This window comes from Lepisosteus oculatus, chromosome 2, assembly GCF_040954835.1.
Source record: "Lepisosteus oculatus isolate fLepOcu1 chromosome 2, fLepOcu1.hap2, whole genome shotgun sequence".
Lineage (NCBI taxonomy): Eukaryota > Metazoa > Chordata > Actinopteri > Semionotiformes > Lepisosteidae > Lepisosteus > Lepisosteus oculatus.
This window is the reverse complement of record NC_090697.1, coordinates 32,617,529-32,632,852: the sequence shown is the minus strand read 5'-3', so window position 1 is coordinate 32,632,852 and position 15,324 is coordinate 32,617,529. Positions and strand designations below refer to the sequence as shown.

General features: G+C 38.8%; 2 protein-coding genes across 4 annotated transcripts in view; one reads left to right on the top strand and one right to left on the bottom strand.

The window, feature by feature from the left end:
- The window catches only part of kpna5 (karyopherin alpha 5 (importin alpha 6)), a 14,936-nt gene extending 14,142 nt beyond the window's left edge, over positions 1 to 794 (bottom strand). Inside the window, exon 1 of the mRNA XM_006626282.3 lies at positions 666 to 794. Within this exon, the coding sequence (XP_006626345.2) occupies positions 666 to 669 (4 nt within the window). The 5' untranslated portion in view covers positions 670 to 794. The remainder of the gene's footprint in view (positions 1 to 665) is intronic.
- Positions 794 to 15,223, top strand: zufsp (zinc finger containing ubiquitin peptidase 1). Of its 3 annotated transcripts, none has more exons than XM_015355889.2 (13): positions 794 to 843; positions 2,992 to 3,571; positions 4,274 to 4,372; positions 5,466 to 5,545; positions 8,646 to 8,772; positions 9,393 to 9,506; positions 9,624 to 9,733; positions 11,567 to 11,735; positions 12,482 to 12,670; positions 13,644 to 13,809; positions 13,972 to 14,135; positions 14,557 to 14,777; positions 15,034 to 15,223. In XM_015355889.2, exons 2-13 carry the CDS (start codon positions 3,013 to 3,015, stop codon positions 15,079 to 15,081), a joined length of 2,046 nt encoding a protein of 681 aa, XP_015211375.2. In that variant the 5' UTR covers positions 794 to 843; positions 2,992 to 3,012; the 3' UTR covers positions 15,082 to 15,223. The 3 variants fall into 3 exon arrangements, with proteins under 3 accessions (XP_015211375.2, XP_015211367.2, XP_015211380.2); XM_015355881.2 differs by lacking the exon at positions 794 to 843 and adding an exon at positions 1,337 to 1,497; XM_015355894.2 differs by lacking the exon at positions 794 to 843 and adding an exon at positions 1,338 to 1,497 and having other exon boundaries at positions 8,649 to 8,772.
- The last annotated feature ends 101 nt before the right edge of the window (positions 15,224 to 15,324 follow it).

Sequence of the window (15,324 nt, the reverse complement as noted above, 5' to 3'; positions counted from 1 at the left end):
AAAACATCACTGCCTGACCCGTCATCGCCCATCAACTATTTGTTCATACGGTCACTGTACATTTACGATACACTTCAAACCAGACCCATCACAGGTACGAACTAAGGCTAGGCGACGTTACCAGATAAGATCATAATAGGTACAAATTACGATATTCAACATTAACCTAAAGAGACAATTACATACCGCGTACAATTTATTTAAAAAAAACGCAAGTCGGCAAGATTCCAGGACAAATGGCAAACACATTTAAAGACCACGGTTACCTGTGTCTTCAGGTGGGCTGCACCAGGCGTGCTCACGAGTATCACAAGACACTAAACAAAACCAAGGTAAAATACAAGACCGCAGCCAACCTTTAGATCTTCTTCCACAGCCTGTCTAGGACTTCCAGTGACCCCAAACGCCTGGTTACGAGCCAGTTGCCAGCCTCTGGGGCCTACACCCTCCGCCAACTGGCCACCTAACACCGGAGCTCAGAACTGCAGGCACTACAGATTTTCTAGTTACATCCCCTCCCACGAAAGCCACCTTAACTGTAAATAAACAGCTGAAACTCCTTCAGCCTGGCGCCTGGCCTCCCCCGTGTACCTTAAAGAGCACGGCATGCTCCGCTTGTCAAACAAGTGACTACGATGACCGTGTAAGGGTTAGGAAGCGCTTACCCATGTACTGCCTTGCGTGCTTAGTAATTGCGCAGCTCTATTTCCGAGCACTGCCTCACCAGGATTGCTAACACAGTTCAGCGCAATATGGCGCACCTCTGTCAATTGCACAGAGGACTCCCAGCAGCCCCCTTATGTCCGTCAGCAGGAGATTGTGGCCAATCAGCGCTGGAGCTCGGTAAGATCCAGGATCCACGACTGCTGCAGGTTTTTCTGACAGACGAAAACGCCTGCATTGCACAGGGACACTGTGTTATAATAAAAGCAGAACATAATTTAAAGGCCTGACCCGATCAGAGATTTAGTAAAAGCATCTCCGCGCGTTACGGATACTTCAATGCGAGATTTTGAAATAGTATGAAAGAAGTATGAGGTATAGACTTGTTGGGTTAGGATGCCTCCGTCTTCAGCATTACACACAGGGACATTGAGTCGCCAGAGTCCCGTCCTGACCACACAGGAGGTAGACGGAGTACTTTAGCACTTATTCCCAACACAGGGAATACTCTCGGAGCACGGTTTACTCATAACATAAAAGTGTAAGCATGCTACAGAGCGTGTTTTGTACGAACAGTGCACAGAGAGGGTTAATGTGTCTATTTCTTCCCAAGCGTCGAGATTCCGCATTACGTCACCTTCATGTTCTCAAATGGCCACGGCCAATGACGTGACGTATTTGCACTCAATTGGCTCGCGGCCTTGCCCGGGCGGGTGGGATTCACGTGCGGAAGAGAGGAGTCGGCTGAATGGAAAATGAAAACGCAAGTGTTGTTGCTGCAATAGTGAGTGTACAGCGGCAGCGATCAAAGCGGTAGAAATACGAGAAAGAAGGGTGAGGAAGCGAGGCAAATTAAAGCGCACATTTCTTGCCCTGTTTTTATCCGTTTTCAGAGCTTTCGGTGTCTTTAAAGATGATTTTAAGTTGTTATGCTTCTCTACCTTTCCGGAGAAAAGCGCGGAATAGTGTTAATTATTTATATTCTTTTTATCTTTGTTATGCATTGTTATTCCCGGTTAGCTCTTGGCCTTGGTTCTTCAGGACTGTTGTCATTCACGCCGCGGTGAATGACAACAATCCTGTTTTGTTTGTTTTGTTTTGATTCAGCTTTAAGAGATTTCTTTTAAAAACATCATATTTTCAATGTACAGTATGTTGTGGTGTCCGGGTACAGGAGCGAATTTGTTGAAACTTTCTATTCTTTAATTCATAGTTACTGATAAGTACTTATTTCGGATTACATGTGTCAATATTTTTTAACTGAAACGTATACAATTTATGTAACAGAATAACACTCAATTAGTTTTTGGATGAGGACCGAAATATACACTGTGTGCTTATGTAAACGACCATGAAACCTCGCAGTCTCTGGTCCAACTGCACCTTGAGTCTCGTACGTATTTTGTATTTTGCATACGTAATCCATTTCTTAATTTCATAAACCCTTTCCTGTTAAACGCCTTTTGTCAAGCATCTGTAAGTTGCTTTGGATAAAAGTCTGAAAATAATATTGCTATTGGGAATAGTATTATTAAGATACGGACTCCAGCTCATGTCAATTCACGATGCATTTCCACTGGTGTCCTCTGCTGTGTGTTTTTATTTGGAAGACGTCCAGCAACAGAACAGCAACAAAAAAAGTCAAGCTCTTTAAACCTGTCAGTGCAGATCAGATCATTACTTCAACCCAGGAATTTGTTAAGTTTAACTTCTCTGGAGAGATTCCAATGTAGCAATATCCTTTTTTGTTATTTGGTTATCAAAGCTGTACACTTAATGTAAATGACATCTTGTGCTTTGTACCATTTTAAGGTTCTGTAACATCTCTTGATATGATTTCTAAGCTGTGACTGTATTATTTAACATTTTACTGCCCTTTTAGAGCTTTTTACAGTGTCAAGAATATGTAAATGATGTCCATACAAACACCTAGGCCTACAGAAAGTCGTGTTTTATGCTGCACAAATGACAATTCATTTTGAACTAACCTTTTCTACGTATTGTGTCCTTTCCACAGATTTCTTACTACTTGTAAATTATGCCAGAACTGTGGAATATATATTACAGTGTTTAAAACCAACCAATATTACCCATCGTGGTATAATGTTATAAAAGTTTAAAATACTGTCATCTTTCAATCTTTATTTTCTTTTTGTTCTGTTCAGTCAGGGTTTGTGTAATAATGCACGACACTTACATTGTTTGCTTTTTATTAACGGATTTATAGTTTTTGTAAATTATTTTTGTTATTAGAGGTTGATGTCAGATGTTTGTCATTGTGTACCTCTGTGGCAAGATCTGATCACGCAGCTTTATTTTTTATTTCAGATATAATTGAAGGCTGACATCATGTTTGCTTGTGAAATCTGTGGTGAGGAGGGGCTGTCTGAAGCTGACATGAAGACTCACCTCCTCCTCAGCCATTTGGAAAATGAAATTAGGTGCCCGATCTGCTGTCTGTCAGGTGTGACCTACGATGAACTGCTATTTCATATTGATATAGCCCACTCAGAGAATAACACTGAGCTATCAGAGACCTCCGCTCGGAAAGAGGTTAAATCAGGTTTGGATATAGAGGTGGTAGAAGCATCCACCTCTGGCCACACGGACAACACTATGGAAGTATCCGATCCTGAAGGTCCCCAGAACTCAAAGCATGTAGTTGGTATGTCTCAGGATGCTGCACACGTGCTAAAGGATTCTTTTACATGGAAGGAAAATGGATTAAAAATACAAGATCAAGGAGAATCCACAAAAGTCCCCCAAACGCCGAGAGAAACTGGGATGGCTGCTTCAGAAAGAGTTGTGAGTCACGCAGCATGTACATCCGAACGGGAGCATGTGGCGAAGGAATGCTCAGGACCACAAGTAAAGGCAAAACAAAAACGCATTCATTCACCCAAGAAAGGTAGGTATTGTATAGCAGCGTTGTAATAACGCTTGTCTCTCATGTAGTTCCTTTCCTAACCATCTGTATCTGGCATTTTCCTTATGGATCAAAGAAGGAAAAATAAGTGTGAAATTAAAAAAAAACCCTGCAAGTTATTTATTAACAGCTAGGCCTTGCACGAATAAGAAGAGTGCCATAAATAATACTATTTCTTCTAGATTTTTTCTAGAATATTTATTCATTATTCTAGATTTGAAGTTCCCAGCAGGCACCGGGTTTGTTACTGTATGTGTTTGTTACTCTGCTGCAAACACTTGTCGTCTGGATTGCATTTCCTGGAATTAGGAGCTAACAGAGTTACGTTCAGTGTGACGCAGATTGCATTTAGGGATGCATCGGATAGATAAGTAGATATTTAACAGAGTTCTTCCCATTCAGTGCTTTTTGTGGAGTTTTGATCCAGTACTCTAAACCTGTAGCACAATAGGACCGAACAGTATTGACAGTATTGTTCACTTTGGTGTCTCTGAACTTCAAAGCTGTAGTAGGTTCTTAGCGTGGAATCTTCTTCAAGTTTATGACTGCATAAGTGCAAGAAGTTGGTCTTTCCGTTTCCCTTTTTGCAGACAATTTGCATTAGCAGCTAGGCATGTTGTCTATTTTGCTCAGAACTATGTGTCCTTTGTATTTTAATCTTTTTTTATTCTTATTGTTATAAAGAGAGGATGTACCCATGTCCAATGTGTTCCCTCGTCTGCGCCGATTGTTACATTCTGCAGGAGCACGTTGAGCTCCACCTACAAGAACAACACACTGAAGGTATAGTTAGCACAACCGTAATTGTAAGATACTGTATTAGTATGTCCTTTATAGAACATTAAACAGTGTACTGGCCATGGAAAGCCAGGTGATGATTCACTTTTTTATTAGGCAACTGCTACTTTTCCAGTCCCCTTCAGGGTTCTCGGATCCTGCGCGTTCCTTAAAATGTCAGTTTTGTTTAACTAGTATGTAACTCCCGGTCTTAAATTTAGTCTTTTTTGTAGTTTGCAACTCTTTCCTGGGTAGTTTTTTTTGCCCCGATTATCCATTGTGTTTCTGGCGTGCGGGTCAGTTTAACAGTAAATTATAAGAAATTATTGGCATTCTTTTATTTACAGTTTTATAAATAATTTTATATTCATCCACTGGTCTGTACAGCTGACTCCACTGGGTTATTCCTGGAGTGATAGAATAGTTACCGGAAGTTTTACATCTTCAAACGTTTTAGAACGTAAAATTCACAAAGAAGAGGAAGCCATTTGTCCATTAGTTTGATTGTTTTTTAGTAGATCTCAGCCAGAAGTTTCTCAAAGAATGCTGTGGCTAGGTAGATTTTTCCATACTCCCGCAATCCTTTGTGTAGAGACGTGCCTCCTGTTCTTAGTTTTAAATGAGCTTCCCATCAGTCTCCATTCATGTCCCAATGTTTGTGTTTCACTGTTCTTTCTGAAGTCCACTGGGCTGTCTTTCTCAGTGTGAGTGAAAATATGCAGTTCTTCTCTGAACAGAAAAATGGCTACATATAAGAGTAGGACATTCAACTAATTTACCATGATTAATAGTAATTTATTGATCCAGGGATCTCGTTCAGCTGTTTCTTGAAGGAGCCCTTTCCTAAGATATCATTTTCCAGATTCCAGAGCAGCAAAATGTTTTGCATGGTGGTGACCAAAATACACAGTACTTTGAAAGAGTAGTATAACATAACATCCCTTTATGTGTATTTTACACTTTTAGCCTATCATTGTTTGCATTTTGTATTGCTTTCCTTTCATTCATTTCAGGTAGCTTCTTCAAGCTTCAAACTGTATATTCTCTAACAATAAAATAAAAGGCTATATCAGCATTATGTTTTTCTTCACTTTTCCAGAAGAACCGTGCTTTACATCTAAAAGCATTTTAAGAGAAAAAATAAAGAAAGAGGATAGAGAAGGACCAACCAATCATTTGGTAAGTCAAGTTGGAAAAAAATATAATAAGTGTATCCATAGATAATGAGTTTTTAAAGATGTTGTTAAAATATATGTTTTCATATATTTTGATCCTCACAACAGAATCCCCCTAACTTTTTACTTCCTTATTAAAAAAATGTCCCAGGAGTAATGTTTTATTTGTTTTCCTTAAGTTCTTGTTTTGGTAGATGTACTTGATAACCTTTTGAACCTTTTTAATCCACTATCATGGTTAATTTTGATAATGGAAGCTTGTTAATCTTTGGTACATCTTATTTTTTTTCTTCTTCGTTTCCTGTGTCAAGCTTTGCGCCAGATAGCAATTTTGCAAATGCAAACAAAACATGTAAACTGGCTTGGGTTTATTATCATAAGTAGTAAAAGTTTCGGACTGTCTTTTGGTTTGATTTAAAGCACCTTTCATATTGTCGCATTTTGTAAAATCACAAAATTGTTTACTTTTTTAAATTTAATATCGTCTTCAAAACCTGAACACTCACACTGAGGACTTCTAAAGGTAAGATACGTTACTGTAACTATCCACAACAACTAAATAGGAAAATCTAAAATATGTTGATTGTTTAATTATTAAGACTTGTCAACTTTGCACACTGATGTGTCGGACCACATTGGGACCAGAGATTTTGAAGAAAATAATCACAAATCAATGATTTGCCGTATGGTTGCAGTATCGCCTAGATGCTTTGTTGCAAACTCCGTGTTGGATATGAAATATTTTCTTCTGATCCATACATACTCCTTTGTGGAGCGTCAGCGTTTACCTCACAGTGGTGTTTCTAACCAGTTTTCTTCCTTGCCCAGCTGCTCAGTTTGGAGGGACAGCCTGATCTAGGCAATGTCTGTCCCTCCAAACTGGTTATGTTCTGCTTCACCATTCTAAGAGATATTAAGGTTTTTTAAAATGTTTTTATACCTTTCTCCTGATCTCTGCCTTTAGACAGCTTTATTCCTGAATTATTTTGAAAGCTCCGAGATTGAATCTTTGCATGTCCCTGACAGAGGGACCTCACAGAGGTGTATATATAGTTTTTCTGAAATACTGTGAACAACTATTGGACACGGACAGAGGTCACTGATCTAGTTGTGTGACTCATGAAGGTAATTTTATGCCCCTAAATTAATTTAGGTTTGCCACAGCAAAGGGTTTGAATTTTTATGCAATCATGCCTTTCCATTTTTTTTTCATATTTTAATAATTTGCGTCAGTGGTTCTCAAACTGTGGTGCGCGTACCTGCAGTGGTACACGGAGTGCCGCCAGGTAATACGCCAAATTACCCTTGAACTGTCGTGTGCGCTGAAAAATCGGGACGGGTTTTCATATTTTGTATTTTAGTACGTGTCAAATATGCAGCCTACGTAATACGATACAGTGCGCGCTAATACTTCAGTGGACACAAGAGATACTCTGTAATTCTATACCACTCTATAGGAATGCGTGCTATGGACGCAAGTGACCAATTGTATTTAAAAAAAAAGCTACTGTATGGGAGGTAGGAGAATGTGCATGATTTTGGACCAATGCCAATGTTGTAAGTACAGGAATGCATAGAAATACGTGCTACGAATGCTGGTAATCTTGTGAGGACAGGAAAGCGTGATAGATAACAGAAAAATATTTAAGAACTGTACTAGGTTAATTTGAGAAAAATACACTGAGCGTCTCTGTGTTTTGCTCCCATGCGCATGAAATAAAAACTTAAAATAAATACGGAAATAAAAACGGAAACGCAGAAAAATGCAAGCTTGCGGATTGCTAAAGCAGGGAAGCCACACTATTTTTGAAGAACCTTATTTACCGTTGGCAAAAGAGCTGACGTGTATTATATGTGGAGAAAAAGCTGCTAAACAGCTCGACCTGCTGCCCACCGGAAGACACGGTCACTCATAGAATTATTGAAATGAAGGATTATATCAAAAGTACACTGATAGAGCGCGTTAAGATGAGCAGATGTTTTTCACTGCGATTAGATGAGTCTGTAGTCGATTTGGCCAACTTGCTCGTTTACGTTAGATACGAGTTTGAGGGCAAGTCCCATGAGGACTTTCTGTCCTGTAAACAGCTACCAACAGGAACTATGGGAGTGCACATATTTCAGTTTCTGAATGAATTTATCGAAGAGAATGGCATCGACTGGATAAAATGCGTCTGAGTTTGTACAGACGGTGCTTGAGCGATGACAAGCCAACACAGCGGTGTAAATGCATGAATTAGAGAGGTTGCAGCAGAAATGAATGGACGCGTTGCAAAATCCACCGTGAGACTTTTGCAGTCAAGAAAATGCCTGACGATTTAAAATCTGTTAGACTGTTGTGAATTGTATCAAGGCTCGAAAAATTAATTCACATCTGCTTTGCTCGACTAAACAGGCTCACCCCTCTAACTGAAATGGTGTTTTTTATTATTTTTATTTGTTGTTGTTACTGTTTTTTTTCTGTAAAACACTTTGCGAAGCCACCTTTAAAGTGTTATTATTATAATATTTATTATATGTATGTGTGAGTGTGAGTGCACGCCCGCTCATGTTGGTCATTGAGAATTTCTGGGGTTCCTATGAGATGATGACTTGTAGGTAGTACTTGGATGCTTTGGGTGGATTAGGGATGGTACTTGGTCCAAAAAGTTTGAGAACCACTGATTTATGTAATACTGGAGTAGCTGGGGTGTATACCAGATTAATAGCAGCTTCAAACTGCCATGACTGAAGGCTTAAATGCAACAGCTTCCAAGGCCGAAACGTTGTGTTTTCTTTCTTCTCTTTTCAGCATGGAATAAACCTATTACTTGTTCCTTTGCAGACTGCATATGCTGATGCAGCTACCCACCTGAACTAAAATGAAAAATGTGCAAGGCACTGTAATGTCCTGTGTCATGCTAAATAGTTCCTAATTTAGTTTTTTTTAGTTTTGAAGATCTGTCAATATGTTCCCTTCTCTAAGAAACAAAACGTAAAACAAGTTGGAAAAGCCCTGCAAATCAAGTAAAAAAATAAATAAAATAAAACCGGTTTTGGAATTGCCAGTGGTGTTTTAGATCAGCGTGACTTTCAACAGAGCAACGTTTTATTTTATATGTAAGCAGGCAGTGAAAACGGGAGAAGAAAGCATGGCTCTCCAGGATCCTGATGGAGACGAGGAACCAGTTGAGCTCTCAGGAGCATACTGCTCAGCCAGTGACTCAGCAAATGCAAAATATACAACTTCAAGTATGTATGGGCATTCCTGTAGTGTAAGTGTGATGGATGTTAAAGTGGAAGCTCAGTATTCAGCTGCCCTCTTAGTATTACTGTATACATTCCTGGCAGAATAGGTTTAAAGAATAGCCATTTGAGCAGAAGGACCTAAACATTCCACTGGTTAATTTATTCTGTTTTTTTAAATGTTAATTACGCTGATGAATTTCATGGGACAGAACTGTGGGCAAGACTCAATAAAAGCAGTGGACAACAAAATATAAATTAAAAAATATCAAATATGGTAGACTTTCACTCTTTGTATTTTAGGTACTCTGAGGATCAAAGCTAAAAGATTTGTTAGAAGGCAGTGGTTCTTTGTAAGGTATAAACTAATTTTAAAAAGTAGAAGGGATTTAGGTACTGTAAAAATCAGTACTGAAATAACACATGCTTCCATTTGCATAGTAGCTGCAGTGAATACAAATTTAGTGGTTTGTTGTGTTGTTGCTTGTTAGTCCTTGTAACTATTCACATTAACATAAAGTAAAATGTAACATTTATACTTTGAGTGTTTTTTACCGTATAACTTCATATCTTCTGTGCACTAAAGTTCTGTATTGATTAACAGATATGCATGTTTTTATTTCTAGAGAGTCACGCAGGAAAACTGTACCAGTGTCCTTTTTGTTCCTTGATCTTCAGAAATAGCATCATCCTGCAGGAACATGTTGACCTCCATCTTATGGAAAACAGCATGGTTGCAGGTACAGCGTGCTTTCAGGATGAAAAACTAATAGCTGAGCTTTTGGAAATGCAAACTCTCAAGACAGTAGTCATTAAAATTCTCCAGCTCTTTTGTATTTGATTTCATTTTCTTTTAGAGAATGCCCCTTCCGATCTGGGTTTGGCCATGAAGCTACAAGAGGAAGAGGAAATACAAAGAAGAAAAGAAGAGGCACGGCGAGAAGCCGAGGAATTCAAGAAACTGCAGGTTATTGTGTTTTAATCTGCAACATAGCATTGCATTGGAGCACACACTCTTTTCATTAAAAAATGAAGAGTGAGACTTCAGTCATTCAGTTGTTGTAAGTGCTTTAAAGTTATTTTCATGTATCTTAACTTACGTTAAACTCATATATTGTAGCATAAAAAAGTTCATAGACGCATCGATCATTTTATTTAAAACACTTCATACAGTATTTAATGCTGTGGCTCTGTTTTTCCCACGACAGTGCCTTGCAAAAGTATTCAGACCCCTGCAATGTTTTTACAATTTGTCGCTTTAAAGATTGCAGTCGTGACACTCTGAAGTAGCAATTCATGTATATTTCTTATGTACATAACTTGTACAACGCAGTCAAAGAAAAGTCGTGATTGCATGAGTATTCCAAACCCTATGCTGTGACAAACCCGCAGTAAATTAATATTCCCCAACGTATCTTAATGAGCCATACATTTAGTTTAGTGGCCTCTGTCTGGTTTTAATAATAGCAGTTCACATAATTTCAGAGCAAATCTCTGTAAAGTCTCAGTCAGGTAATTAATTTTAAGCAACCTGGTTCCCTGGTTCAACCAGGAAGGCCATACACAGGCACAGATCAGGAGAATTGTACACAATCATTTCAAAGGCAATGAATATCTCTTAGAACATCCATGTATTTTCTGACCAGTTCAGGGTCGGGGGGGAGCTAGAGCCTATCCTGGCAAGCAAGGGCACAAGCCAGGGTGTAGCCTGGACGGGAAGCCAGTTCATCGCAGGGCAGACAGACAAACATACACTCCACCAGGGCCAGTTTTCTTAGAAACCAACTAAGCTAACAGTATGTTTTTGTACTGTTGGAAGAAACCAGAGCACGCAAAGGAAACCCTTGTGAACATGGGCCAGAACATACACATTCCACACAGATATCACCCCAAGTCCAGAACTGAACCTGAGGCCCCAGTGGTGTGAGGCAGGAAAACTAGCCACTGCACCACCATCCTGTCCCTCTTTAAATATGATAAATCCAGTCAGTAAGAAATGGAAGGCACCCAGATGCTGCCTAGATTAAGCTGTTATTAAGATGTTCCTCCAATCTGAGCAGCTGGGAATGATAGAAGCAGTTTAGGTATGTCAGTCTGGAGTTAAAGATTACATGATACAGTTACAGATTTCAGTTGCTGAGATGGGAAACAGTCTTATGTAAGTTTGTCACGACTGATATATACTGAGCAAAGTGCTGGCAAAGTTTGGAGGAAAACCTGCTTCAGACCTAAAACAAGGCCTATCATCACGGTTACACTGGAATGGCTTAAGAATCAGAAAGGGAATGTCCTTGATTCCCAGTCAAAGTCATAACTTGCATCTGTTTGAGAATCTGTGGGAAAAACCTGAAAACTGCTGTCTATAAGCAGTCCCCAGCAACGTGAGAGAGTCTGAGTGCATCTGCCAAAAATAATCCACAAAAAAGTCAGTAGGTGGTAAAGACTTACCCAGAAAGACCTGAGGCCGTTATTGCTACCAAAGGTGCTTCTACCAAATATTGCGTTGATAGGTCTGAAAGCTTATGTAATCAACAAATTCTGGATTTTTTTTCTTTCGTTTTTGCTGGTATTTACTACAACATATCTTACCCTTAGTCTTCAGTTTTCAGAGTGAGTATTCAGGTTTTGAATAAAATGTTGAAAAAAAACTCTGCATTATTTTATAGGATCACAAAATGGGACATCGTACAAAGGTTGTGAATACTTTTGCAAGCTCCCTGCTTTAATATTCAAATGAGCCAAAATTCATTTTCTGTAGATGTATACGATTAAGAACTATTTGCTCCTTTTTCTGTGACAGGCGCAGTTTGGTTTGGATGGCAGTGGTGGATATAAGAAACAGCACGTTCGGAACATGGAGAGGGCGGTGTTCCGTGGCCAGATGACAGCTGTTGAGTTCCACAGAAGGAAAGCAGAAATGATGGAATCCCTAGCTTCTGGGGTAGATGACGGGAAAACAAGGACATCAGGTTTGTAATATTTACAGTAACATTTACCTACTTAAATGACGGTTTTGCAGTACAGTCAGCTGCCTCTATATTGAAAAATTGTTGAATTGCAACCTAGTTATTACATTAAATATTGATTTTGATTTTTTTTTCCCCTCAATTTCAGAAATGTAGGATAAATGTCTTTGTACAGGTACAAAATACGTGTGGGTGTCTTCGATAAGAAAATTGCATTTGTAGTTCACAAGGAAAAAAGCATTGCTAGTGACTTGTAAAATTGTGAAATTTCCAGAATTTATGTCTTTTAATTATAGAAGCACTAATGAAATGAAGTCGATTATAATGCAGTATTTAGGAATTAAGTGCACTCCACTTTCTTATACTTTTCAACAAGTATTCAAAAATAGTTCCCTCTTCACAATAGTCCCCAAGTCATGAAGAGTTCATTCAAGTTCTATAAGAAGGTAGTCCACTGCAGGGTCCTGTTGAGCCTAGCCTGGCAGGCTGTGGGCACCAGCCAGGATCAACCCTGGACAGGATGCCAGTCCAGCACCACACAGTGAACAGAATCATTTGAACTTCTAAAACTGAAATTCAGTCCCATTTTTGAAAACAAGTCATAGAATATATATATATATTAAGGTAAGGATTCATTGTGTGCATATTATTGGATTCATAGTTTATCAATTATTAATAGGCATTTTTGAATTTGGTTCTGGGATATATGATGCCAGGGTTCAGTGAAATATTATTTTTTTATGTTGTAGGTATAATTGGAGCATTATATGAATACTATCAGAGAGAAGGAAGAGACACTGCACATGTGTGGCTTTGTGCTGAAACAGATCATTTCCACTCTTCTGCTGGAGATAAGGGCTGGGGATGTGGCTACAGGAATTTCCAGATGCTTTTGTCCTGTCTTCTGAAGATGGATCTGTACAAGGACTGCCTCAAATGTAATCTGCATCTCCCTCTGTGCGCTTTATCAATTTCAGATGTTTGTTACATTTGTGTCTGATCTAGTAACTTCAAAAGAAACTATTTCCAGGGTACATCTTCTGTCTGTAGTTCCAAAGTGGCAGTATTTCCCCACAGATTACTAACAGGTTGCCCTTAGTTTCTTATTTCAGGGATTCCCAATTCAGGTCCTAGAGGTTCACACACCTGCTGGCTTTTGTTCCATACATTTAAAAATGATTAATAATAATTTAAACTGTTTGACTATATTTAGCTCTTTAATATGTTAGGGGGTGCCTTTTAACGACTGTATTTTATAAATAAAATACAATCCTAAACTTCTGATTAAAAAAAACCTTGCAAGTGTTCAATTAAAAAACTTATACAGTAGTTCGGCTAAGGCTTCAGTTAGGTAATTATGTTCTTCAGGAATGAAAACCAGCAGTTGTGTATTTAATAAAAACAGTACTTAAGTAACAACATTGTAAGAATCATCTGAGCATCATGATGAAGATGAGAGAACTTCTCCATAAAAGTTTGGAAGCAAAATGCTAAGAAGCACTGTATTTATATAGACTATACCGGAGAAATACAGACTGTGCTGGGTTTCACTCGTACTGCCTAACTAACCAGTTGTTTTAAAAAAATTAGTTGTTTCTCTTTAGGAAATGTTTGGGCTTTTCTCGCATATGAAATTTACATCTTCAATTTCTGCGCTTCACAATGCTTAATCATCTCAAAAAACAGAAAACTGAACCATACAACCTGTGTTTTACACTTTGAGCCATTAAACCTGAACAGGACATGGATGGATAACTGATTAGAGTTATTCAGTAGTTATTCAACATTATTTCAACAATAACGATCTCTTTTATCAGTTTCTTGAGAAATGTTATGAACCGATTCTACCACCGAAGCTGAAAACGGGACTCGGTGACATGTGCTGGTTTTATGTCGTTCTTTGTTCCGGAGGCGGGGCAGTCCCATGTATTCCAAGAGTGCAGGCGATGATTGAAGATGCTTGGAGAGAAGGTGCTGATCCCCAGGGAGCCTACCACTTCAACCACAAGCTGCAGGGCTCGCGCGCCTGGATAGGAGCCACCGAAATCTATTCTGTGCTGACATCTCTCAGGGTGAAGTGAGTGGCTCTTCACGAGACGGGCGAGGTGCAACAGCAAGTGCACGAGCAAGGACCAGTAACTAACAAAGACTGTGCCAGTTAAAACAGAGCAATTCTAACAGGAGTAATGGGCACATGTTTAAAACGATAAGAGGGATTTCTTTTGATTTCTTTCAACAGGTGTCGCATTGTTGACTTCCACCGGCCCTCAGGCCCCTCTGACACCCATCCCAGGCTCTTTGAGTGGGTCAGGAGCTACTATTCTGTGGCCACAAGCAGAGCAGCAAGACTTCCTCCCAGGGTTGTCCAGACCACCAGGCCTCCAATATACCTGCAGCACCAAGGTAAATGTGCACTTGTAAGTGAAAGTGTGCACATCCTTTGAAAATATGAGTAAACTCAGTTCTTGAGGAAAAATGCCTGTTTTCCCGAAGGAAAGAAACTTTTGCTTGCAGATCTATATGAGGTTCATAAACCTAACATCATTAGCAAGGAAATAAGATTAACCAGGATTTTCCTTTAAGTCTCTGTACTCCGAATTCAGTTCTCTGCAGTACTTCAGAAAAAGAAATGCTACTAGTTAGAGAGTTCATGAATGTTTTAGGTGGACTAGCTACTTGTTTGTGCTCTTCTCACCAAATGTGATTCAATCTGAACTGTTTACTATATCAAAACATTCGTCTGTTCTTATTGGCTTTTAACAGTTCTCGTTTTCTTTGCTGATCAAAATTTATGTTCAGCTTAAAATTGTTCTTGTCTCTGCAGGTCATAGTCGTTCAATTGTGGGGATTGAAGAGAAGAAGAATGGAAGTCTTTGTATTTTAATATTTGACCCAGGTTGCCCTTCAGAGGACATGAAGAGGTTTTTGGGAAATGACCTGAGACCTGGCAATCTTAGGCACCTCCGCAGATTCCCCAGTGGATTAAAGCATAAGCAGTACCAGCTGGTGGCAGTAGAGGGAGTGCTTTCCCCAGAAGAGAAACAAGTAACCTTTTTTGTGTCAAATCTACTTTATAATATCCATAAAATATGAATTCATAAAATGTCATTAAAATTCAGATTTCCTCAGAGCTTCCTGTATAAACCTATGGAGACAGTTATTTTGAAGAATAATGCTTTATGGTATTATTTAACAATTTTAACTTTGAAAAGGAAAGTGTAAGCAAGTACAGACTATAACTTGGAGTAATTGGTCCACATTACATAATACAAATGCTCTTTGTTCTTATTTACTACCACAGGTTCGACTTCAAAGCTCAAGAAACCTATGTGCAGAGAAAATCCCCTGAGTCAAGTTCAGCTCCGTTTACGTCTACAGGAAAAAGTTCAGTTGCTAATGTATGTATAAAGGTATTCATATTGTAGATATGGATTCTTACTTGAAATATTATATACTTTTTAACTTAAATAAATCTTGGCTTTTTTACTCCATTGGTAGTCTAAAAGTTATATTTCCTCTGAAGAACTGTTTTTAGAAGAACACAGGTATTATTATTCAAATAATTCATTTGTTATTAAATGTATTTAAATAT